Here is a 27,289-nt window from a genome sequence, read left to right as displayed (position 1 = left end):
GATAGAAACTGAAACAGTATCTGATTGATAATATACACTATCACTGGGTAGAGGAGCAGTGTATGCGGTTGAAGAGGCAGTGGAGATTGATAAGAATTGCTGGGATTGAGTATTTGAATAAGCTGAAAATTATGTACGAGATATTTTGAAAGATAGAGGGAATGTGACTTATTCCATTGCGATCAAGTATTGGTTGTGTTTCAGGTATTTGTAGTCCCAACAATGACTTCGACTTCTGCTGGCAAGTCATTAGTTGAGACGGATTGTACACAGCACAATCCTTTGGTAGATTTGTCGAGACGAGTTATTGAGGGAAATCTAGACGACGACTTTGAAAAAACGTGGGATCAATTTTTAGTTGAGAATTCAAGGCCTCGGAATGTAAGTATTATCGATAAGGTTTGTCCATTATTTATTCTAATTGCATTGATGAAAGGCATTTCCTAGTCAACTATAGGATTGATCCATCGAAGGTTACTTGTATCAAATTACGCATTGAGACTGATACATATGAAAACAATTTAAGTAGTTTGTGTAGTACAAATTGGCTAAGATTCCCTTTGACTTCAGCTAGACGATGAGTATCTGATAAGTCTTACAATGTCTACCGCAGCTCCTAAGACGACTAATCTATACGAATTGGCTGATCAAATGGACTCTACACAAAATCTGGTCGATTTGTGGGCTGAGGAATACGTAGCACGACATCAACAATCCAAGAATTTAGTTGAACAGTGGGCTAACGAAGCAGAGCAGCAAGCCAATTATTTACCAGAACAATGGGCTAAGGAGTTTTCTGATTTAAACTTTCATGAGCAAGAAATTGAAGACCGAGATAAAGCCAGGTATATTACTATCATGGATTCCAGGTTTTCAGTGCCAATATGATGTTGTATGCAGTAATCGCAGACCTTGCTTAAAACAACAAATTTTTACATAAAAATAAATTCTGGAACTTTCTACGTTTTTAAAATTGTTGCAGTGACAAATCTGAGATGTGGGCCACTGAATTTCTCGACGAATTTGACCAAAAATCGCAAATGGACAAAGGATTTGCATTGGAGGCTGGTTTTGCACTAGAAAGTTTAGTTGACAATAAAGTAAGAAAGAAATGAAATTGCTCAAGATTAAGACTCATCCAATTAATCAGTTAACTAATTAAAAATGCCACTTTTTTTAGAACGCGATCTGTGCTTCTGAAATGAAAACTGAAACAAATGCTAAAACATTTGTAGGAAGGTAATCTCTCATTTCTTTATACGTTCATTCATTTTGGTTTGTATTGATTCCTTTCTTTGAGCGGTGGTGTTTAGATATTTCGAGGATATTAAAAAATCTACATGTTGTACAATGTGTTGGAATACATATCGTATTGTTTGGATTAGAAACGAACAAAACCTTAGTTGGTATTGCTGATTTTTGTTTATTTAAATTGTGAAAATCAAAGCTTTTTCAACCAGTATCTCGTTTCAGGACACGCTTTGATGAAATGTATGTTTTCGGAAGGAATAATCCGTACTTAAAAGAAATGGATGCATTCGAAAAAGGAAAACAAGCGCTGGATGCTGGACTGATAGTTGATGCTATTTTATATTTTGAAGCTGCTGTACAACAGAATCAAGAAAGTTTTGAAGTTTGTTTTTCTTTTACTGAGCTTGTAATACTTCGTGGTCATCTAATCTGTAGTGTTTTTGATAAAAAACTTTTGTCCGTGGGAAATATACAAATTTCTCCATTTTACTTTGGCGTTTAAATCTATTTTCTAATTATTTCTAGCCGTTTTAATATTTCGAGAAACCTTCGATTCACAGGGCTGGTTTCTACTTGGTAAATGTCATACTGAAAACGAGAACGACAAACAAGCAATTGCTGCATATAAGAAAGCTTTGGATTTGAAGCCAGAGCAAAAAAAAGTAATTTTTATATGTTTCAAATCAAAATTTAAGAACCATGCAATAAGGAGACATATGCACATGCATTAGTGTATAAAATATAAAATTAGCTTTTAATGTTCCAAACTTTTACTAAATTGACCAAATTGATTCTTATATCAGATTATTGGAAAAATTTAATAAATGAGAAGCTAATTTAAAGAATAGTTTTAAAGAAGCCATCTTTAATGGTAGAGCATGTAAATGCTTATAACAAAATCACTACTTTCTAAGGAAATACAATTAGAAATATATATTATATAATTCTTAGCTCTACAATTTTTAATATCATGTACGCTTGTTATCAAAAGTTTTAATAAAGTATCACTGCCTTTTAATTTTATTTTTGACTTCTCTTTGGTTGTGCTCTCTTACGAATCAGGACTTACCTTTCGATTGACATGCTCTCTTCATTTTATAGATACATCTTGCTCTTGCCACAGTTTACATTAATGAATATATGGAATTAGAAGCATTAGAAGTTTTGAAACAGTGGATTATGTCTTATTTGGATGGTGATTCAATTCCGTTGGAATTCAAAACTGCTCCTAGTAGTCTAACTGAGGACCTTACTGTTCGGACGCAACAGGTTTTTTAAACTTATATTTTTCAGTCAGTCTCTTGTTACTTGCTTATGAATTAATATTCTGAAGATTGTCAATAAAGCTGAAATAGATAAAGTGCCTAACTGCATATGCCGGAAAAAGTCGAGATTTTGTCTTTAAAATACAAGTGGTTTCATGGTTTGTAGTATAATGGACCAGTATTAGTCACTTGGTGAAAGTTCTGCTATTCCTAGTTGGGGCTTGAATAATCATCATTAAAACAGGGATTAGTAAGTAGACCAATAACAAAAGTTATCAGAATTATTAAAAAATTAGGGTTTTTTAACGATTGTTGAATAAAAATTAAAGCATAGAAATAACAAATCATTAATAAACTTTAATTTCCTATGACGCTAATATTCAGGTGGAAGAACTAATTCAAAAAGTGCTTTTAAATACGGAAACAGTTGATGAAGCAACACTTCACAATGCGTTAAGTTTGGTGTACAACATTAAGGGTGATTATAACCGAGCTGCTGAAGAAGTGGAATTGGCACTTGTTTATAGTCCAAAGGTTCGTGCAGTATGAGCGCAAATCATGAAAACATTCGGATTTTCGAAGTTTTTAAAATCTGAAGTTAGCTGAAAATTCACAATACTGAAAATTGTGTGAGATTCCAAAATAAGGCTTTATAGTTATGAGCACAGTGCATTTACTGTCAGTGGAATAACTGCTGACTTACTGTCGGTCATCTTGATCAAGTTTGACTGACCGAATAGTTATAATTTACATTACTCCCTTTTATATCTTTGCTTATTTATTGGACTGGCGATGATTCATTGAAATTGAGAATAACTGATAAAACATTTTAAAAGAAATACCTCATGACTCACCTCATATACACTTGCTCGTTTATTCCACACACTAATTTTTATACGATTGCTTTAAAACAAATTTTTTCAAAATGTTGTAGGACTACGTACTTTGGAACCGTTTGGGAGCAACACTGGCTAATGGTAAACGCGCTGCGGAAGCAATTGCTGCTTATCGCGAAGCTCTCAAGATCTGTCCAAACTATACACGTGCTCGTTGTAATCTAGGCATCGCTTGCATTCAATTGCAGAACTACAAGTATGTGTGCTGTCACTCGTTTTTATTGTTCTTATTTTCTCAATTGATTCTGGTTAGATTTAATTTCTTGAAATGAACAGAACTGTGTTGAAAAATTGTTCTTAAACAATGATCAGTTTTTTACCTAGTCAGAGTTAGCAAATAAATTCGTTGCGTTTGTCAGTTGTGATTTATTGTTCGACATATTTTATTTTCTCTGATATATTTGTAACCTATTTTCGTTATCTTCTTATATTAAGTAAGGTCAAAATCAAAATACTTTTGAACCCTTTTTTTTTTTACTTTACTGCATATTTTAGAGAAGCAATCGAACATTTTATTACGGCTCTTCAACTGCAGCAGTCTTATAGCTCCATTTTATCATCTACAATTTGGATGCCTTTACGCGCAGCTGTCGTTCGAAGTTGTTTGCCCTATGCACTGGATTTGCTAGCAGCTGTCAACGAGCAAGATTTGGAGAAGTGTATTCGTTTACTGAATTGATTTATGCGAACTGTTCAACAGTAAAGACTTCTCGAATAGAAATTGTGATTTCTTCATCGATTTAAAATTTAAAAATTTTTAAATTTGATTTATCCATTTAAAATTTTCCTATCCCTGTATTCTTAATTCTATTTTTTTCTCAGTTTTTCCACAGTCATGATATTGCGTCCCTTTTTCTTTGTGCTATTCAGCATAATTCCATGTAATCCATTGATGCCCGACCAATCAATGCTTCCAATGTTCGATAACTCTAGGAACAAACCAAACTATCTTACTTCAACATCTCTTTATGGTGGAAATGTTGACGTTGTAGAAGAGTGGGATTCAGTTGCTCCACCGCCATATAAAGTTGTGAGCACTGTAATTCGCGCTTCAAATACAGTGCATGATGTTGAAGAAAAAGTTATTTCTGCCATCAAAGAAAGTGATACAATGAAAGATAAGCTTTATATACATGAAACAGACAAACAACCTAAAGAATCTGACAGTATCTCCAGTTCCATGCCTGACGGAACCAACGAAATTAACAGTAACTCTGAAGGGATGACTCGGAACGATAAAATTGCAGAAAAGAGCATAATTACACGTAACTCTTCAGCATGTTGTTTTCTAAGCATAAATTCGACTGTTACAGTTACAGTAGGATTCACGAACCACATATCCAGTAATATATCCAGTAGTATGAACAACACTTTTGAAAAAATTCAGAACAAATTAGGTCACGGGGAATTTGCGTCAGATTTGCGAATTATCGATCTAGTGGAAATTTTTAATACTTTAGCTATCTTAATAGCTCCTACTTTGTCTTCTGATGTAACTAACCCAACTCACTATCCTTTATTATTAGATAATTCTACATTCGGAAGTGCAAACAGTGAATTTTTCAATGAAGTTGATGCGCGATCTGTTAGGAATTTTAATGAGAAAATGCTGGATAGAACATTCTCACGAAAATATCGTACTGAGGACGAAGCGGAAATAAGTCATATGAGGGAAAGGGAGGGGCGTACAGATGATAAACATTCTGTCAGGAATATAAATGTTAGTGATTATGCAGTTGTCAAAAATGGGCGAGATCATGAAGATTTTGGAAGAAATTCGAAATTAGATCCGCAAATGATTCCCAGGTCAGAGTTCGCAAAAAACGGTATCAATGAAGAAAACAGAATGAATGGTTGTGGGGTTAATCACATTGATACTTCGAAGGAAGAAGATTTGGAACAGCGGAGGTCATTAAATTGCAAAACAGTGAATGAAAGGAAGCTCTGGGAGCCACGGGATGGAACTAATGAAAAATACAACGAAGAAGGTGAAAAAGATGGCAAATCCCCGGTTCTGATACATTTTGAGAGAACTCTCTGGGAGAAATTGCTTGCAGGTCTAAAATGTTCCCAGAGAGATTGCAAAGAGGCACTAAGACCTACGGAAAGTGTTCGCAGATACTTAATTGAACCGTCAATAAGTCGTGCCAGAAAACACAGCAGCGTGCAGTCGTAGTAACCTTTACCTTTTTATGCTCATCTTTTCTTCTAAGTCAGATTTGTATATTTCATTTGTTGTTTTGATTGACCTTTCCTGCGAAACCATTTATGAGTGAGGAGGGGTTTATGGATGGAGGCATTATGAAATTATAAATTAGTGTATAACCATATTATTATCTAGTAATTCAATATGCTTTTATTCAGTAGTCACAATTCTTCTGTTCTGCTCTTCACACATATCAAACTGTTATTGTTGTTTTTTAGTATTATTGCATGTATTTTATGATATTTTATGATTCAGTCATCAATCAAGTGATCATCAATCATTTCAGGAGCTGTATAGTAGAGAATCTTTTAGGATGATAGGGAAAATCTTCCAAAAGTATGTTGAAAAATTCACTGCATATTTCGTCTTTTAAAATTCACTTTCATATCTATTTATGGTATATGTTTGTGGCGCCTAAAGTCTCAATTATATTATAACCGTTACTTTTTGTATTTTTCACTTGAAAGGACTTTTTCTAATAAGTGCCTCAAAACAAAAATGTTGATTAAAAAGCATAGTGACGGTGAAAAAAAATCGTCTTGTTCACTTGTCATATAGGTAGCTGTTGTTCATTTTCCTTTGCTGTAACACCGTTGGTTAAAGCTCATATGTTGTTAGTTTTCAATTTAATATGTTAGTTTTACGTGCCGTAGTCGTGTCTTGGAAACTTTTACTTTCTAGGAACTGGAATCGATGGAGAATATTTGCGAAACTTTTGTTTTAGAATTAGAAATTAAGGTTGGAAATAAAGTATTTTACTAAACTATGACAAGAGAGTCTCTTTTATCTTTTTCAAGATGAAGGAACATCAAGTCTTCGTACAATAGAGATATTAATGCATAAGCGATTTTCGGCAACAGAAGATGGAAGGGGAGGGAATGGTTGAAGGTCATTCCTCTGAGTTGCCCCTATTGGTATCTTAAAGCTGTAGTGTTTGAGTAGTAAAGCATGAATTAATAGAGGAAGAGATGGTGGCACTTCTGTCACACTGTACAGAGATAGTGGTCATTGAACTTTAGCGCAATCCGCCCGTGATCTTTATTCCATAATAAACATCCGCCCTTCACTTTACTCTGTCTTTTAATATCACATTTTTTCAAGAGAAAGGATTGCAAGATTTTTTCGTTTATTGAAATTTTGAAAGCAGAGATAATGAAATAATTGTCACCTGAACTAATCATTCAAGCTTTCTTTTCGATCAGCGCAATGTGGAAAACAATGCAAAAGATGAAATGTAAGTTATCGTTAAAAAACCGATGTTCAATGTGTATGTAGTCGAGCCATATTGGGTGTTATTCCAAGAATATTTTTTTTATTTCAAAATTGAGACTGTTTTAAAACGTCTTTTCATTCTTCTGAGCAAAACCTTGTTATTTCACTCAAATTCCATAAAAAGTATTGATTATTCAGATATTGTTATTATTACTTCAGTCTCCAAATAATTCTCTTTTACTTCCATATCAATAAGCTATACCTTCATCCTAGCCAAAATAATTTGATGACCAAAGAAAAAAACGATGAAGAAAAATGAAGAAGTTTTAAAATATCATGCTGTTAATCACTGAACCATTTATATGAAGGATTACTTCATTTTTAAAAAATGAATTCATTAGCCGTTCTTGACTAAGTTTATTTTTGCTCAAATGCTGTTTTTGCTACCGATCAAATTGATTGTTAGAAAATTCAAAACTTATTCCAATTTAACTCGATATGATTTAATTTGATTTTGGTTCATTCCGTCACTTTTGCTGCTCTTTTCGAATGCAAGACGTCGTCACTTTACAAACATATCAATTACAATAAAATATTATCATTTCAGACACAATTTAAAAAACTAAGTGATGACGTTATTCTGATGTGAATGGAAGAAAGTATCGTCAATGTGTTAGCGTAGCAGAAATAATTTGTTATGTGCAAACTTTTTTAGCAAAGATTTCAACATTTTCCAACCAGGAAATTCGTCCTGTTTTCATGATTTTTGATGCCTGCACTACGTCCATAACTCACTAAAATTTTTGGGATTGACTATACTTAGAAGATGTCAAAAGTTTGTAAGAGAAACTAAAAGTACCAGATTTCTTTTCGGTTTTAGTAAAATTTTCGTAGATATACGCTTATCAGTACTTCGTAACATCACTGTAGGTCTGATATTGAATTACTTTAATCCAGCAATTCACTACTTTTCAATGAATTCATCAAAAATATCTGTGCTGTAGCGAATCTATCTTCAGGAAGGGAGGAATTTCATTTTTTTTTCTTGTCGCTGATAGGTCTCAATGAATCTAGGAACCAAGTTGTTTTTCCTATTTTGCTTTAAAGAATGGAAATGTAGAATGGCATTTTAACACAGACTGGTAAATAATTCGTCTAAAATCAAAGTCTTGCTTTTATGTACTACTGTTATTTGTCAGGGTTTATTTTAACTTCAGTTTAGGAGGTTTATTTTAAGTTTAATTCGGAGAACAAGAACTGGTTCACGCTTTGAATTTTTAGTGTGTGTACATATACATATTTGTGTACAATAATGATATGTGGTGACACAATAAATGACTGCTTCGATTTTCGGTATGCTAAAATACTGAACCATGTTAAGCATTTTTTTAAATATTTTCCGGAACCCAATTTTGTTTTTTTGTTATAATCAAAAAGAATACCCTCTTATCTCATTACCTAATACCATTTCCTTATACCACACAAACAAATTAATTCACATCCTGTCTGACTACTCGTATTCTGTATTCTGCACAGTGCGTACTAATTTTTCTTTGCTGTGATACTTATAGAAATAAGTTTGTTTCCATGACCGACTGTTAGTCCACTCAACTTCGATTTTTTTTCGGCAGTTGTTTGGCGGTTCTTTCTTTGTTTCCCTACGTGTATAAAAGAGGAAAATTTTCAGCACCAGAATCTATTTTGTTTCCCAAAGCTTAAAATTAATCTTCGTAAGTAGTATCATGTGTGTCAACACTTGATGAAATATGACAAAGTCCAAACGAAGTCATATTTGAATAAGTTTCACATATACGTTATAAATCCACAAGTCTTAAAAATATGCAACTAATCCGGGTACTGTATACCGTGAGCCGAAATACTGTGAATAAATTCCGCAACATTTCCTTCTTATCGTTGTCATCAAATTAAGAAATATATTCTTTTCCCGTGACATTAGAAATAAAGCAAACCTTTCCATCTGATCCATTTTTTTAAGGAATGCAATAGCCAAATTCATTTCAGTATAGTCTGATAGCTATATTCAATAACTATATTCATCTTTCTTATCAGTGTACCTGTCTAAAAACAGAGCAAGTTCAATAACTTTCAGTAACTGCTTCTGCACGTTTCACATCAAAATGAAAAGCACACCAGATTGCTCTCCTGATCCCGCACCAATACTTTCCATAAAATGCATCCTTCTCTTTCTTTCTTATATTCTCTCAGTCATTTTACATTCTTTCAATGAGACAATACATGCATACACATCTATCAGTTTACAAAGCCTTCCCAATTATCTTTCTCCACTCTTTCATCGCTTTTTCTTGAACTATGATATTGTAATGCAGCTATGCTTTCTCTGATAATGACAACACTGTTATAAACTATAGACAATACATTCGTTTCTTGCAAAGGCTTTTACTTTTTTTATGGATGTATGCTGTAAAAAGCTAAACGCAAAATTTAAAAAAAAAAAAATTTAAACACATCATAAAGCGCTTGTATCTACAGTTGCAATCACACGTAACACTACTTAATATAAACAATGGAAAGGTGCAGGAGAATCACTTCAATTAATCGAACAGCACAGTGATATTGCTTATGATATTCACAGAAACATCGTTATTAATCTCATTTCTTAACAATTATTTGCAAAACTTTTTTCCTTTACATATTTGAAGATGAAAAAAGTAAACGACAGGCACTACATCTTATAGTTCAGTTCATATGTGACTGAATTTCATTCCATTTTGTTCAAGCTATCCAGCTGTTTGTTCAATTCCTATGCAATGCTATAATTAAACAATATTTTTTAGCAACTTATAAGACACTCTCATCTGCATTTATATTACATCTAACACCTAACTAAATTGGAGGGATGTGTTGAGCCACTTCCACATCTACTTCATAATTTAGGTTCATATATTGCTTTTGCGTTTCTTTAACGACTTCACGCTGGCAATGTCTGCCAGGGAAGATTTATTAACAGTGTCTCTAGTGACTTATTCTTTCTGCTAATCTTGAAGCCTAGAAGGGCCTCACGTACCTTCAGGATAGTTCCACACGCGCACGTGACCGTCAGTACCCTCATCCCCAACACCACTGCGTACGACGAACAATGAACGACACAAAACACAACTCGGCTTGTTGAGAGGGTCGGAATGAAAATTGTAGCTCAGTTGGCATAATTGGGAGGGGTGTTGGTGGTAGTTTTCTCCAGTATCTTTCCTTGCTCATTTTAAGGAATAAAAAAACCAGAAATAAGATTTGTGAGATATCGCAACTATTTCTGCACCTTAAATATATGATCCTCATTCTTTTGAGGAGCATATATTTAAGAAAATGTTGCAGTTTTGAAATATAAACCAATTATCTTCTGTCATCCAACAATAGTTGATGTGAGTTAACAATAAAGAACCGAAAACTTAATGGAATTAAAACTGTTAAAATAGGCAGATTCTAGACATTTAAGTTGCTTCCCATTCATTTGGCTAAATAAGTAAGATCGAGATATGTACATTGGCTGGCAAACTCTTCTCGGCCGATGGAATACGACAAAGAATTCGAAATCTCTTCGAAACCTCAACACTAAATGACGAACGACGTTACTCACTTATTGCATGGTCTGAAATGATAATTTCTGGTTTGTATTCTGCATCATCTGCTAATGAGTAGTGCGTGGCACGACGTGTACCGTGGCATAGACGGGGAATGCTTTTAAGGAATGGAGAGAAGTTCGGGAATGATTGATTAAGGGTGTACGTATAAATAGAGAGGATGAATGTGAGTGCCTTGGTGACACGTATGAAAGGAGGAAGCGCAGAAGACACACAGGTGGTTGAAGGTAGGACATTCTGCATGCCATACACTATCTTTTAATGATTTACTTTTAATGATGCACTCATTAACAATCCATTCTCGTCAGCAAATTATCTTATTATTAGAGAGGCTGTGTGTTCTGTACATAAATAAACTACAGAAGATGCGCATATTTTATTGCACTAAGATCTGAGAGTGAAGGTCGAAACGTTAATCTCTTTTCATCGTTCACTTATTTTTTATCAAAAACAGATTTAAGAGATCCATAATGAACAGAAGTTGGTAGTAACATTAATAATTATTGATTATGTCTTTTCTAGTATATCTTTTCCGACTTATGATTAATTTTGACTTTCGTGACCTCTACATAGCGCACACTTTTACAGATAAAAAATAATTGCTTGAACAGTAGTTCAAGTAAGTTGCAGAATATCAGTATTTTGGTTTGGTTAAATTTCTTTATGGTATTCTACAAGTCATACCTATTTGATTGGCGGATATTGAACAGAGCGAATTGGAAAGTATGATGTATGCTTTATTAACTAATGTTGGTTTTAAAATCCACATATCGTGCTCAGATCTTTCCATTGAAAGTACAAGATTTGAATTAAATGTTACAAGGCTGTCCTGATCCTGATCCTTTTTCCAATTTTTCATTTGTGACATTCAGAATAACTTTCGTTTCAAGTCTCTCCTATCTTTAAATGTTTTTTTTTTTTTTTTTTTTCACCTTTTTCTAGAGTGGATTCATGAAGCTGTTGTTATATTAAGTTAGTAATGCTAGCAATATAACTGTAATAAGAAGAACAAATACAGTGTTATCATTTATGCGTTTCTTACGCTCTTACGTACTCTGTACTCTTACGCGTTTCTATGCCGTTCTTGAAAATATTCTGACATATTTTTTTTTCCTTTTTTCAGAACATATGTAATGAGCAACCAGTCGATACAGCAGTCCCAAGCCTCATCAGCAAGAGAACCCGACCCAGATGCTATCAAAATGTTTGTCGGTCAGGTATGCTGTTAGCGGTCATCTGCGAAAGAATTTATAAAATACAAGTTTTTAGTATTAATTGAAGTTTTTTTTTTTTTTTTTTTTTTTTTTTTCATTTGATTAGTTTTGTTTAGATACCACGCTCATGGGGGGAAACAGAATGCAGAGAGTTGTTTGAACAGTTCGGTTCTGTATGTCAGCTAAATGTTCTTCGTGATAAAGTAACACAAACAAGTAGAGGTAAACTGTTTTTATTTAAGATTAGAATAATTCATCCTTTTTCATTTTTAATTACACATTTTAACTACACATTCAGGTTGCTGTTTTGTAACTTATTATAAGCGAGCTGATGCAATAGCAGCGCAAGCAGCACTTCACAACATCCGTGTCTTACCGCAAATGTATCATCCTGTTCAAATGAAGCCTGCCGACATTGAAAATAGAAATGGTAGTACATCCTTTTTTTGTATTCTCTATTTATTTTTCTCTTCTTTTTTTACGCCTTTGTCCCTTTCATTATAAGTTTCATTCAATTTATTAATACTCCAAATAACTGTTATCGAAAGAACATTGCATCGGCGAGATTTAGAGCAGAAATAATTTGCAGTAGTTTTGAAGCTTTATTTCACACTTTTTGTATTTCGATGCTTCTCTCGTTTATGCAGTGGTAAATGAAGTGTGCAGCAAATGAATCAAAAAAGTGTGGAAGTAACTATGTTTCTTTTGTTCTCTGAAGCTTATAAAAAAAATAGAGCGTTGTATTGTAGAAAGAAAATTGTTTATTGGTATGTTAAATAAGAAGCTCACTGAAGACGATGTCCGTGAAATGTTTGCTCAATTTGGACACATTGAGGACTGCACTGTTTTGAAGGATTCAGAAGGAAAAAGTCGAGGTACACCCATTTTTGATTTTATAGCACTGGCATCTGATCAGAGCTAGAAAAAATAAGTTAGACATTTCAAATTCTCAAAGATTTAAAAGATAATGCGTAATGAAATTTACAACGAAAAATTTCCAATTGAAGCTTATTTTAGTGGAATAATGTAGTTATTAGAATTTATCATTAAATCTTTCATACAGATGGAAGTTATATATTTGATAAAGTCTGAGATAAGTGGTGGAACAGCGGCTCCTAATTGAGTTTGAAACAGTTTCGGACAGTCAGTGCATTCAAATGTGACTTGTTAGTAAAAGAGGTTTAATTCATAAAATTTGGTAATATGTTAGATCTTTTCGTACTCAGGCATAAAAATTATTGTGCACTGCTACTGGCTATTAATTTTAACCTAGGTGAAGGTAAAACTTAAAGCAGTTATTCGATATCAGATTTTTAGACATAAATTTAGAAATGTATCTGAAAATCTCCAGACAAAACTTTATTGCAAATTCTAGCCAGCAGTATCAAGAATTAGAGGATGTTTTAAACAGAACGTTGCTATCCTCTTTTAGGATGCTCACAAAGCTGCCTTTTGGGCAATGCAGCCCTGTCTGGCGGTATGCTCATACCACCGTAACAAAATGGCTTGCTTTATGCAGCGTGATAGTTTTCTTGATTCTACCGATAAGTGTCATGTTGACAGTTACAATTATAATTTTATTATAAGTTTACCAGCTGCATGAATGTCAGAAGTTTTCGTTGTCAAATTAGGTGATTATATTGTTCACAGTGCCTCGATGTAATTATGTGTCCAGTGTCTGTAAACCAGTTTTTGTATATTGATCTAAGAACGTTTGGCAGTCTTTTGTTTGTGACTGATTCCAGTTTACGTGAAAGTCATTGAGGTAATAATAAATTCAGTGTTTTCGGTCTTGGGATTTTATTTTGCTTACCGGATTTTTCGAATAACCTCGAGTTCAAATTTTGATTGTTTTAAGCTTTTGATATAGATTTATAGTTTCATCCGATTGATTATGATTACAAACAAGAAATATTAAGACCGGTTTCGTTCTTTTTTATTCTTTTTTCTCTGTTCCTTTTTTCATGTTGTCCTTGTCACAGAAACTGTTTGTTGAGCGTAACTTTTTGTTCCAGGCTGTGCCTTTGTGACGTTTGCCCACCGTTCCTGTGCGCAGCAAGCAATCAAACAAGTGCATCTATCTCAAACTATGGAGGTACTCTGTCACTCACGTGTATACTTTTTTTTTTGAAGCACACCCCGATAAGCATCGTATGTTACTCAGCTGACTGTGTACTATCTTATTTACAACGGTCTATGTTTTTACTGATCGACACTTACTTCATAAAGCTCTTTTTCCATTTTAGTGGTACATATGACTTAGATTTTATCTTTATGCTTAACTCGTACCATATTTTTACTTTAGAAATATTACAATTTAAATTAAATGTTCATTGCACTGAAGGCGTAATTGTGGTAGCATGGCACACAGTGTTATAACTTTTCATCATGTTGGTGAATGTCCTGATGGGTCAGTTCTGTTAACGTTTAACAAATCCTTTCATTCTTTGTTTTAGGTTATCTGTGTTATTTTCTGTAAAGATTGTAATTTTTCTGTGTACTTTATATCTTTTTTATGAAGGAGCCAAGTAGCATGCTATTTTTGTCCTCTGATTGAAGTCCTCTGATTGTTAATTGTTATTACTCAAGGGAGCATATAAACCATCTTTTGCTATAAAAAAGAATTTCTTTTAGTAGAAAATTTTTAAACATTGCAACTTAATCTTTTCCCGTTGATGAATTGTCTGAAATAATAAATTTTTAGGGTTGTTCAAAACCGATTGTCGTGAAATTTGCTGATACTCAGAAGGAAAAAGATGCAAAAAAAAGTTGTGGAACGCCAGCGACAACCACTTCATTGCAGGACACAGTCAGTTTAGCTAGCACGTTGCAGCAGGTAAAATTTTTTGTGGAACTCTTTTTTTAAGAGAAATTGACATAATTGTAGTTTATTCAAATGTATTAATTTTGTAAGCATTAAAATACATATCTGTGTAGGTTTATGATTGCCTTGATCAGTTCCTTCTTTTGCTGATACAAACTGTAACTTTATAGCTTATAGCTTAGGAAAAATTCAGCAGTCAAGAATAACTTTGTTGTACATTGGAATGTTTTATGAAGACTTGCATGTTTACTACCTAGAAATAATGTGCCTGCTTCAGTAAGTGGATAATTCAAACTATCTGCCTTTGTTTGGGAAATACACGAGCGTTCTTTGTTGTTGCAAAGTAGCTACAGAACAAATCACTGTAGACCATTATTTCGAAACCATTTTGAAAAGAATTTATCTTTCCAAATTTCTAATGAAATTATTCTACCTGTTGTTAGTCTAGATAGTAATGCACGTTATTCGTTATATCTTCATGAGTATGTTTATTGCAGTTATTACAAACAGCACAACCTAACAGCAGTACCAGTCCTGCTCTGGGAACTCAGTTAACTGCACTCGCAGCTCTCCTCCAGACAGCATCACAACCCAATGTTCTAAGTTTGCTTGGAAATGGTATTTTTTTTTTTTTTTTCATTTAATTCATGCCCTTTTAAATTTGTCAACTATTGATTTACCAGACAAAATATTATTAGCCCAGAAATCTCTGTTGATTGGAAACATGCAGAAAGTCAGTAATACGGAATTAAATTTCAAACGGTTTAGAATCATGGGAATTATCATTAGAGATCTGGATGTCTTACGAAAACAATTAAACAGTGATTGTATTGTAGTATTATCTGGTTTGGGTCGTTTAACCGAGAATACAGCAACATCGAATCAAACATCTGTAAAATCATCACCCTTTCCTCTTGCCAGTCAGCAAACCCTGGCATCACTCTCCTCTTCACCGGGCCTCTCAAATGCAGATTCATCAGGTACATAATCGTAAAAACAATGCATGGGCTCCCTCCTGCTTTTTTCCATTTTCTTTATAGTATAACATTTAGTTTCAAGCAGTATTTTCGACACCTTTCATTTTTTGTAACTATTTTGCACTGCTAGAGAGTAAGCCGACTTGATTGCATGCACTGTTCGTCGTAATATGGATTTCTTTTGCGTATTTTTCAAGTCTCGAAGTTTGTTATTTTCATTTACCTATGGAACTGCATTATTTACATGTAATAAGATCAATTTCTCCACTTCTTTACACTGCTGTCATTAATTTTGAAATCTTACTGGCTTGCGCTTCCTTGGTATTCTGACAACAGAAGATTTGGTGTGAGCCAACTAATAGATTTTTGGTTCTTTGTGAAATTACCTGATTTCTATGAATTGTATCTATGAAACCTGATCTTAAGTTTTGTCGCTCGGTAGCGGTGGTAATTTTGGATAAATGCTTCAAGTAAATTAAGAAATTTCATACTATTGATAACCTACGCAGTGATTTTATTGAAAAAGTTATTCGACGACTGTGATATCAAACTCATTTAGCATTTCTTTGTTATGAAGTACAAAAAAATTAAAGTTTGTTGTGATTCTAACTTCAATACTCTCTTGTGATTGTGGGATTGCTCTTTGTTCTTTTTTGCTTGTTATTCGTGAACATGTTTCAATGTCCATTTGTTATCAAATATTCTTCCTATATGCTTTCTGATTGCATTTGGAAATTTACATGAAAGCGACAACGAAGATTATGGAAGTAATACAGCAACCTATGCTTCTAGAGCCGTAGATTCAAAAGCTAATTACTTACTAATACTACTATTTCAGCTGCACTTCAGCAACAGCAGCATCAACAATTAGCTGCGCTTCAGCAGCAGCAAAGATTATTAGAACTTCTTACCCATCAGCAACTTGCTAACACGCCAATTTCTACTCCTAGTGGTAAGTGCAGTACTGTGAAGATAAGTTATTTCGAAGCTTTTGATAGTGATTTCTCATATTGCTAGTTCTAAACTAATTGCTTCTTTATCATGCACATATTTGATTTTGTACTTTTTTCAGGTTCGTTTGCTAGTGATAATAAAATAAATGGTGCAACTGGAGGAAATAATCTTATTCAGTTGACGGGACAAAATGCATCGAGCAGCATCGATGCTCTGCAACAAGCATATGCTGGACTGCAGCAGTTTGCTGGTGAGCAATTTTGATTTTATCGAATTTTTCTGCACCATTTCCGAAAATAAGTTGTTAGGAGTTATATAAGGCATATCGCTTTTTTTAATTTATTCACAGTAGCTGATCTTTATCACTGTGTAATTTCTGTTTAACAGGCATATAGTGCGAGTTTTCACCTCATTTCATATTTGCTGTTCCTTTTTCAGGTTTGTATCCACAGTTAGCGACTAATAATTTGCTTGCTGCTAGTAGTACACCTAATACAGGAATGAATACCACAAGCGGTGGACAATCAAAGGGACCAGATGGGTGCAATCTGTTCATTTATCATCTCCCACAGGACTTCACTGATAACGATTTATACACCACATTTTCACCTTTTGGATCAATTATTTCGGCAAAAGTTTTCATTGATAAGCAAACTAATTTGAGCAAATGTTTCGGTAAGCCTCCAGCTTTATTATTTTAGTATTCGATGATAGAGGACTACCAATTCGTTATCACAGGAGTGAAAAAAAAAAAAAAAAAAGAGTAAAATTAATACCTGATTCTGTTCAGGTTCTTAGATTCAGTGTTTTCAGGTTTTGTAAGCTACGACAATGTCGTTTCGGCTCAGAATGCTATCTCGGCACTTAATGGGTTCCAGATAGGTTCAAAACGGCTGAAAGTACAGCTAAAGCGTGGGAAGGATAGTAAACCATATCCGAGTATGCCTGTCACTAGTAACAGTGGTAATACGAAGCCGCTATCGGCTTAATTGTTGGATTTTTCGAAAAATCCATATATCACTTTATTTTTAACTGTAGAACTTATATTCCATTTCCGCATAAATTATGGAAACGTTGCGATTTTATTTTCTTTTTAAAAAAATTTTTTAAGCATAAACGTTTTAGCGATAATTGAGTTTTGTTTGTTTTATGGTTATAAATTTAAAAGAAATATCTTCATATGCAATTCAGAATTGTGCATATGAAAAGCTAGTGAAAAAAGGCAGTTAAAGTGAGTCTATGTTGACCTCTAATCTTCATTTGATGTATGTGCATATTTTTACATTATTCTGGTCGCCTATACTTTCAGCGTACTAATTATGTGGATGGCATCTTTACGAACTAAAAGCCTGTCACTGTTCTCACTCTGCTTAATTGCTCTCATCAGTGCTACTTATTGCTAACAAATATGTTAAATGCATTTCCTGATTTTCAAATCTAATGTTATCGCAAATCTTGCCTCATTTATGAAAATATCTTGCCTGTTGTCTTCTATTCTCATTTTTAAATCTGTCTTGCCAAGACTTTCATGCGTAATGTTGCTTTGAGCTCCTGTGTTTGTTGGATGTGATTATGGATTATTGAAAATTTACAAATTGATATTGTCAATAAAAAGGAATTGAAGACCTGGAATTCAAAAGCTCCATATATCTTTTTGTTTTTGGTTAAACCAATCTTTCTTTTAGTTAAAAAGTGATCCAAAATTGGCCTCAAATTTTTGTCGTAATGTGTGATTATGTTTATCTCTCAATATTTTATGTCTAAAATTACTTTTTGGTTTTTAATTAGGCTAAGTCTGTATTTTTTGATTGCATCTATTTTTATTATTTTGTTCTTTTTGAGCAGTTGATTGTTCTAACTCTAATACAAGTGATATTTAACTGATTATATTTCATGTATGTATGCCGTGTATCTTTTAGCGTTTAGTGAAGACTTTAACATTTGACGTGTAGTCAACATTTGACATATGATGTAAAGAGAAATGATTCTAATTTTAATTTCATTTTATTACATGACTTGGTTTATGGGATTAAACTGGGTATTACAGGAAGCGTGAGGGTCCTTTTCTATGAGAGGTTAATTTGCCGAGATCTGAAATTGAATGAGGAACCAAACTAACGAAATGATGTGTTGCTCCAAATCATATATGATCTTGAAGTAAATAAATATAAGCTAATAAGAAATTATATATATATATATATATATATATACATATATATTTCTTACAACAATTCAGAAGAAGAATTGTGGAAATAGTAAAATATTTGGTGGGGAATTGTATGTATCATTCTACTATTTTCTACTTGGAGTTTCGGAAAAGAATATCTTCACAAGAATTTCCTCTGGTCACTTAATCCTTCATCAGCAGTCATCAATCGATTACGGCACTGTAACAGTAGTGGCCATACTTTCATATGTCGTGCTTTCCGTGATTAATTCGGAATCCGGTTGTATTTCCCGACTATGGTTAATGCCATAGAAGCCATAGATTGCAAGCCCTAAAGGTGAAATTAAAATTTATAACTTCGCCAAAATAAAGAAGTCATTGCAACTCTGTACATTTACATTTGGCACATTTTCATTAATGCTTGTAATGCTAACATGCAACAGCATAAAAAAATCACCATCTTCGAGTCGAACATGGCATTATACAGAAATATTAACATCTGGAACTCACCGACAACTAGCCAAATGGCAAGTCGGATCCAAGTCACGGGAGCCAGATGGAACATTAAAAAAATGTTGATTAGTACGCTAGTTGCTGGTATGAGAGGGACCAATGGTACCTAAAGCATATGTAATATTAAGTGGGAATTTGGAAGCTGAAACTGGATGAAACGAGTAGGGCCAGTCTGCACTAATTTCAGCATCGTTTAGTGATTTGATAATCACTGTTACATGTTTGCAATTAGTGATATTATTAGTGAGCATCTATTTCTTTGGCTTTTATTATTATTGTTGTTATTATTTTATTATTATTATTATTACTATTATTATTAATTATTACTAGTAGTAGTAGTGGTAATAATACTGAAAAGCAATAACCTTGAATGAAATCTGCTCATTAGTTTGATGATGTGCACAGATTAAAATGAATGCACTTGCAGCGATGATTCCAAAAGTGAATATAAGGATCCAACCAAGTAGAGTGTGCACAAATGTGGTAGTAAAAATGATACTGATACCGGCATTAGCAAATATCATCGTGAAAACACACCATAGCACGAGTTTTCCTGGTTTCAAAATGTTAAACCAGCGATATCCTGGCATCCAGAATTTTATCCGACCTCCTAGAATTAAGACCAGTTTTTATTTTTATTCTGTATTTCCTCATTATTGATATATATATATACTTTTTAAGCTCTCTTTTATTGAAATGCCATGACTTAAGCGGACACTGTATATGATAAAATTTAGTGGTTTTAAAAGATATAAGAAATAAAAGTACATGTATTAGCACAATGAAAATTAAAATTTAAAACAGTTCCTAAACTCTAAAATATGTTCGATGATCCCTTCGCAAAATTATGTGCAAATGTTTGACCTCACATATTTCTAACTCATGTTTATTATATTATACCTCAAAGCCTTTGTGTAGAAGAAAAATTCTTCATACATTAAATTACCTCCCTTGTTTTTTTGTATGCATTAACATGTAACATTATTAATGTATGATGACCTTAGCAATGAATTTATCATGATCACTCCCACTTTAACACTATATACGTATTATATAGTATGGATCAACTTATTCAAAGAAATTCCAATTATTCTTGCTTCTTTATAAAATTTATTATACGGTTGTTTCTGTTAATAAAGGAATTATTATATTCCTGTACTCCATTCGCACTATCAACATTTACATCAAAAAGTTTTCCCCAAAAACTTCTTCAATGAGTAATTATTACCTATCCACAGTTTCAGGTGTATTTGGTGAAATTTCTATTTGGAAAGATTGTTCCTTACATTAATGAATTCATACATTCATACCATTTCCTTCAATAATATTATCTTCTTCATTCAGAGCTGGACGATATCGAAGAACAATGACACAGGCAGAAACAATCGTATAAGCTAGAAGAGTACCAATCGAAAGAAACTCCACTAAAGTCTCAATATCAAATAGAAATGCTATTATCGAAGTAATAGCACTGAAAACAATTACCGCTTTCAATGGTACCTGTAACAGACACTCTATTTTCTTTCAGTTTTATGAAAACGTTTTGCTTAAAGACTTCTTTAAACATTAATGAAGCAACAACATTTGTTAATAAATTTTAAATTATTTTATTTTACATTTGAAAAAAAAAGTGACATACTAAATTATTTCATAGGTTTACCTGAGTTTTATCATTAACTTGTCCAAAAATCTTGAATATTAGTCCGTCTTCGGCCATTGCATAAACGCATCGCGGGAGGGCAAACATAGAGCCAATCTTAATCATTTGAATTTATTAATTAGTGAACAATCTATTGAACATTTTTGAGTAGAAGAGATGAAGTAAAATGGAAAAAGACCTGAACCATATCAAATTGTTTTCCAGCAAATGACAGTTGACATTGTCATTGAATTTAGAGAAGTGTCGAAAATATGTCTATAGACTAACCAAACTTGTAGTCATGCCTGACATAGCTCCAACAGAGACAATATATTTTGCCCAAGTTGCACCGCGACTTGCAAATGCATCCGAAAATGCTGCTGTAGGATTTACCTATGAAATAAGTTCCCTAGTGAAACATAATTTAAATGATACTCAGGAAGAATTCGTCAATTTCTACTTCCTACTTTAAAATATTTATTTGTTTTCAAATTTATTAAACTTAAAAGAAAATTGAAAAGAACTGTGCTAATCACCTTCCAAAACGGAACCATTAAAGTTAATGCTGAAGCCATCAGAATATAAGCCACTGTTACGATAGACATCGATATAAATGTCGCTAAAGGTATTGTTCGAGCTGGGTCTAAATTACAGGTCATACATTAAAAAGCTTTTTAATTTTTTAAATTGAAAATTTCATTAATATGAGAAATTAAATGGACAAATGAAAATGAAAAGTAACAATACTCATTTGCGCCTGTTTCATTTATGTGAGAATCTTCTTGCAATGAATGATATATTAATAAAATAGCTTTTCTTGACTTTACCGGAAGCTTCTTCGCCAGCAGTTGCTAAACCATCAAAGCCAATATAAGCAAAAAAACAACTTGCAGCTCCAGCAAAGGTACCACCAATACCGTATGGAAAGAAGGAGGATTTTGCAGAGTCAACTTTATAAACAGACCAAAGTGTAAAGTCTGCGAATGTAAATCCATAACAAACCACAAATGCAATAACCTGCAGAAATTTAGCATGTCGAATAATAGTAAAGATTTGAAATGTTGAAATTATCAAGGAAATTACCAGCATGTTGATTATTGTGAATAAAGAATTGAAATTAGTGGATGTTTTCGAGCCAAGACCAGTAAATACTGCAACTGCTACAACTGCCAAAAATGCGATCAGATCTGGAGAGTCAGCGAAAAATGACTGCTAAAAAAATTGTTTATAAGATGGCTTAGCTTACCACCCAAATGTAATACAAGTAATGCAAAAGTAATGCTGCTATCACTGAATCATCAATTGTTTGGATTTGCAAATTTTCGATTACAATAATCAAACAAACATCAAAATGTCCGATGGTAACAATGCTTGAATTTTTGAGAGAGCCGTCAACTAGAGATGTCAAATAACCAGACCATGATCGAGCCACTGCTGGAAAAGAAACACTTGGGTATAAACTCGAAAATAAACAAAACAATAACCGAAAGGGAAGCGCAATAGTGCTTAAAAGATTTCACCTGCAGCACCAAGCATGTGTTCAAGAATGATATTCCATCCAACAACAAATGCCCATAATTCACCAACACCGATGTACACATAAGTATAAGCACTGCCCGCTTTTGGAAATCTGAAAGTTTATAAAGTTGAAAAATGACAGTAGAAATATTGATATCATCGTATACATTCAGCTTGAGCATTTTTTTTTATGGTAAGAATTGTCCACGTAAAAAATTAAATACATTTCTATCTAATAAATTTCAATATGATATGCGTCAATCTAAATATGATCAAACTGCTTCAAATGTGGAATTTTAAAAACAATTTCAGTTAAATCATTGAATTTATTTCAGTTCAACCTTCCGCCAAATTCTGCGTAACATAATGCAGAGAGGAATGATGCAAATCCAGCTAGTGCAAACGATATCACAATGGAAGGCCCAGCGATGTTACGAACCACAGAACCTGAAAACATTAACATATTATCATAGCATTCTTCGTGTTTATTTTTTCAGATATAAAAAATTATTACATCTGAGTGTAGATACCAACTGAAATCTAAAACTGATGACAATCCACAAGCAGAATGTCCCATTTTTAATTAAATCAGAATTTTTCTCTGCTTGAGCTTGTTCAACCATAAAGTAGAAGAATCGTCCATTTATTAAGAAAAGTAGTATTCAAAATCTAACCTTTTCTTCAATCATTCTTTGAAATTAATAGAAGGCTTTAGGAAGAAATCAATGATGTGGCAAAGTGATAAGAGTTATAATGTGGTGACTAATTAATTTTAATAAGCAAAGAGGAACTTTTTGTTAATTATGATTGCAAGAAAGAACCTTAAATATTTAATCATAGCTAATACCATGAGTATTGTTAGCTTGTGTATGTATTTCAGATATAATTTTATCAGTTATCATAGCTGATTACATCAATTTGTGAACGGAAATAACGCTCCATTCTTAGTTTTACTCTTTATATTTTCTTCAAGATTAATTCATTTCAGCAAAACTTAGTTATTGTTAATTGAGTTTAGATGATTTTTTTTTTTGCTTTCTTTCACAATTCACTTTTTTCCGCTAAGAAATATAAGCTTTTTATTTTCAAAGCATTGCGCCAAGCTTGTTCTTTTGATTACTTGTTGAAGTTATGTAATTCTTTTGGTCTTTCTCCGTTCATATCCCTAATTTTACAAAAATTTTAATCTCATGACTGAAAGAAAGACGGAAGGTAAAATATCGATAAATCTGATAAGATCAGTGGAAGATTGAATTAAAGAGCGAGAAGAAAATTTTGTAAATGATTAAACAACAACGTATATATCGCTGGAAGAAACAATAATTGGTTTCGATGTGATGGACTGTGAAGATTAAACGAATCAAAGGTACTCATGGATAAATGACCGAAAGTACTTCCTTTTTAGAATATTTTAAAGAAAATGTTTTTTACTTTATATTTGTTATTTTTGATTTATGTGCCGAACATAAATTCTATAATTATTTGTAATTAATAGTGTGATTTAGATTCTAAGCATTGGAAGCTTCTAAATATAAAATTCAAAATTAGAATTTCCCTTTTTGAAGAGATCATGTCGTAAAAATTTGTAACAAATTTTTACAGAAATTGCGAAACATTTAATTTTCTTCAAGAATAAATAAAATTGCACACTTTGATGGAAAGAATAAAGAAGTAGCCGAAAAGATTACCCACCGGTCAAAACATATATACCGGCTCCAACCATATGGCCAACACCAAGAAGTGTAATATCAGTTATAGTGAGGCATCGCTTCAGCCGTGTTTCCATAACATTCACATTTTTAATCGTCTTTAAACGAAAGAAACTTTCTCCAAGAGTGACCATTATTATGTACGATATTTTCTGTGTTAATACTGATACGAAGCAATGATTGCAAAAAGCATTTCAATGAAAATGCTGAAACAAAATACATAATCATTTAAAAGTGAAGCGTTCAAAGTATGGGTATATGTGTCGCATGAGTAAGAACACGTTCAAAGTATGGGTATATGTGTCGCATGAGTATACTGCTAACTGATTTCCTTAGATATTTTTTACATTAAATAATCGATCAGGGTAATTATACACTTGTATTCATGAAATATTAAAGTGATTGAAACTTGAAGTAGTAACTTTTACAACATTTTACGTCAAAATTGAATTATCATTCAATGCTTCATTAAGTAATGACTACCTGTTTTACTTTACGATTTTCTGAAGGAAAATTCTAAAAGTAATTACCAGCATTTTCATTCACTTAGTCGATTGAAAGATTTTGGATCTTTTTTTTCGCTCGATTATGTGTAGTTTTGAAAAAGAACTGATTGAATGAAATATTTCAGTCAGTCACAGATGGAAATTACATTTCAGTCCATTTCAAGTCTCGAAAATATATCCCACTTCTCTGAACATCATTATGTCACAATATTATGTCGCAGTCATTTTTAGAGGATATTAACAGGAAAAGAAACATGACCCACGCGATAACATATTCAAATGAGATAAATGAATAAAACTGATTGAACAGATTGAAGTCATTGAAATATATTTATTTCACAATCAATGAAAAAGAAGCAGAAAAGTCGAGCTGACAAGTCAACTGGAGAATGCGATGCTTAGCATAATTATTGTTACAAATAATTGCTTCTGAGACAATCATTCTTAAATAGTTATTTTACCGATGGGTGAATCTCTTTCGTCTTCTCCTGCATTTTTCGTATCTTTAACTGAATTTTTGATATAAATTTCTGCCAAGACAGTGAACTATTTGTAGTGATGCATATTATTCCACAGGAATGAGCAACCATTTATCATTTTCTTCAATAATATCTAATGTCATATGTCAGTGTCAACCTATTCAATATCACATAGCGTGTATGTCCATATTTAAATAGTTAACTTAATATCCAATACACTGGCACTTTGATCAGGTAAAATTGCTTAGATTTATTTCAAAAAAATTCCTCACAATTGAAAATGTCTCAGCTAGCATCGAAATATTATACAATTCAGTACTTGATTATGTCGTACAGTTACTAGAAAAAAACCTTTTAATAAAATGGGAAAGGAGCGGATCGATAAGAACTGTTGTGCTAATAATCGGAAATCAAAAGTCAATTATCAAGTGATAAATGCAGATGATGCTTCTAAACAAAATAAGCAATAAGAATAGTATATTGAGGATATATATAAATTTAATATATGGAAAGTGGGGCATAAATAGAAGGACTTTATCATCAATGAATGTGACAGCGTTGAATCGATCGTGTCACCATAGAAGGACATTAGTGGTGATGATGTACAAAGAGAGAGAAAGAGTTAAGGTGCCATATAGCAAAAAAGTAATCAACAAAGCTTTCTAGAGTGCTATTATAGGCTTGAAAATTTCGTTGCATTTAGGATATATTTTTAAAGGAGATATATCGGTAATGTTTCATTCACGGAATGTATATAAATTTAATATATCAACTTCACGAATAATTCTCTCCTACCAAAAGGTAGCAAAAGGAAGTTACCGTATCTAGCAATATCATTATCACTTCAAATAAACAAGGGATTCTTTACATTTAAATATGATAATCAACTATGAAACAGTAGTGTAGTAGGAAACGCTAAAGCAAATGATATTCGACAATTATCTTTACGATCAATATATATATATATATTGATCTTAAGACAACAATGCATCTTATGACCTGGATTTGTTCTATTTTAAAATGAGTTGATCCTATCAAATTTTCTAAAGAGTCAAACATGTAAGCGTAAGATTTGCTAATGTTGCACACACTTAGAATTAAATCAAACGATGGAATGATAGTGGGAAAAAGATTAAACAACGAGTAGAAACTTTGATTCGGTTCTTGCCAAATTCGCAATAAAATTCAGTTTCAACTGATTCGTAGAATTGTTTCTTATTATTCTGAGAATTATATTCTCCTTTAACCTTAAAATGGTTTACATTTCTTTGCCTTTCGCGATTCTGGTACGACAGCAATTCCGGATCCTTCATTTGCAAAAAAGGAGTAATCCGGAAGAAATTTAATAGTTTCAGTTGTTTCTTATTATAATTTCTTCTAAAAAATTGCACTAAAGTGTTGCAAACTGTTATAGTTTATCTTATATGCAAGGCTTTTCATTTAATAAAAACGAAATGAACCTATACTGAATGACAAAAATGCTAAATCATAAATTACTTTTTGAATTTTATTTCTTGAAAATCTTAGGTTATTCTTAAGAGATGTGAATAGTAAAAATGATTGGTTGTCCTGCTCTGCTACAATTAATTATGAATATTTCAAATGATAGCCTATTCTTATTCTATCTTACGCTGCAAAACTTTATAGGCCGGACGATGTTCAAGGATGTATTTCTCTTCATTAGTTTCGGCTTCCGAGTTCCTATTTCAATTTTAAAGTTCTTAAAGTCCGTAGCTCACAATCATCTTTTGTTTCTTTGATCGAGTAATCGCTATCATTTGTAAAAAATTTTCTTTCATATGATTGGTTACATTTCCATTAAAATTTTTTATTTCCTGATAAAACGGACTTGGCTTCATTGTGAAAAAAGTGATTGTTTTGGCAAGAAGCAAGAAAATATTTTAAAAACAATGGAAGATCAGATTTATGTTACAGAATACTGAAAAAAGCCGAAAAATGACAGCAGTGAAAGCAAAATTGTGATGAACATAAATATATGTCAAATGATTCGTATTAAAAATAAATATAGATAGGAAGATTAACAATTAGAATTATTGAAAACAAAAGAAGCAAACAGACAACTTTTGATTCAATTTTTTCCAAGAGAGTACCACAATATTTCGAAATTAAGCAGTATAACAAGAAAACAAAGCATTGTGAAAAGCACTCCTTAAATATAAGTGTTATAAAAATGAATTCTTCTTCGATTTTGAGAAGTCCAATGTTAAATTTCGAACGATTGTTAAAAGAACAATTCTTTGATTCAATGTAACAGAAGCAAAAATTAAGCATTGGTAGTAAATGAAAACATTGCATTTGAAGAATCATTAATTTTAAAGTGT

General features: G+C 32.7%; 4 protein-coding genes across 5 annotated transcripts; 3 read left to right on the top strand and 1 right to left on the bottom strand.

Annotated features, from left to right (window-relative positions):
* Positions 1-222: 222 nt before the first annotated feature.
* Positions 223-4,091, top strand: Bma-prx-5.1 (the record flags this gene model as incomplete). Of its 2 annotated transcripts, none has more annotated exons than XM_043079069.1 (10): positions 223-381; positions 571-845; positions 983-1,100; positions 1,181-1,239; positions 1,474-1,633; positions 1,812-1,913; positions 2,353-2,520; positions 2,901-3,050; positions 3,451-3,608; positions 3,908-4,091. In XM_043079069.1, 10 exons carry the CDS (start codon positions 223-225, stop codon positions 4,089-4,091), a joined length of 1,533 nt encoding a protein of 510 aa, XP_042935003.1. The 2 variants fall into 2 exon arrangements, with proteins under 2 accessions (XP_042935003.1, XP_042935004.1); XM_043079070.1 differs by having other exon boundaries at positions 983-1,064; positions 3,451-3,660; positions 3,908-3,958.
* Positions 4,092-4,304: 213 nt separating this feature from the next.
* Positions 4,305-5,588, top strand: Bma-prx-5.2 (Uncharacterized protein; the record flags this gene model as incomplete). The annotated part of the gene is made up of 1 exon (XM_001900846.1): positions 4,305-5,588. The coding sequence occupies one exon, from the start codon at positions 4,305-4,307 to the stop codon at positions 5,586-5,588; it is 1,284 nt and encodes a 427-aa protein (XP_001900881.1).
* A 5,584-nt stretch (positions 5,589-11,172) lies between these two features.
* On the top strand, positions 11,173-17,405 carry Bma-etr-1 (bruno, putative; the record flags this gene model as incomplete). The annotated part of the gene is made up of 13 exons (XM_043079068.1): positions 11,173-11,177; positions 11,571-11,664; positions 11,778-11,883; positions 11,960-12,091; positions 12,411-12,536; positions 13,677-13,756; positions 14,366-14,497; positions 14,983-15,103; positions 15,322-15,465; positions 16,301-16,414; positions 16,535-16,666; positions 16,855-17,091; positions 17,230-17,405. The coding sequence occupies 13 exons, from the start codon at positions 11,173-11,175 to the stop codon at positions 17,403-17,405; spliced, it is 1,599 nt and encodes a 532-aa protein (XP_042935002.1).
* Positions 17,406-18,795: 1,390 nt separating this feature from the next.
* On the bottom strand, positions 18,796-24,039 carry Bm2862 (Amino acid permease family protein; the record flags this gene model as incomplete). The annotated part of the gene is made up of 13 exons (XM_043079067.1): positions 18,796-18,914; positions 19,094-19,202; positions 19,462-19,706; positions 20,407-20,596; positions 20,757-20,852; positions 21,024-21,128; positions 21,272-21,378; positions 21,563-21,752; positions 21,819-21,947; positions 22,081-22,169; positions 22,256-22,365; positions 22,595-22,700; positions 23,946-24,039. 13 exons carry the CDS (start codon positions 24,037-24,039, stop codon positions 18,796-18,798), a joined length of 1,689 nt encoding a protein of 562 aa, XP_042935001.1.
* Positions 24,040-27,289: the final 3,250 nt, after the last annotated feature.

This window comes from Brugia malayi (assembly GCF_000002995.4).
Source record: "Brugia malayi strain FR3 genome assembly, contig: Bm_v4_Chr2_contig_001, whole genome shotgun sequence".
Taxonomy (NCBI): domain Eukaryota; kingdom Metazoa; phylum Nematoda; class Chromadorea; order Rhabditida; family Onchocercidae; genus Brugia; species Brugia malayi.
Note: the sequence above shows the minus strand (reverse complement) of the source record. Positions and strands in the feature narration are given on the sequence as shown.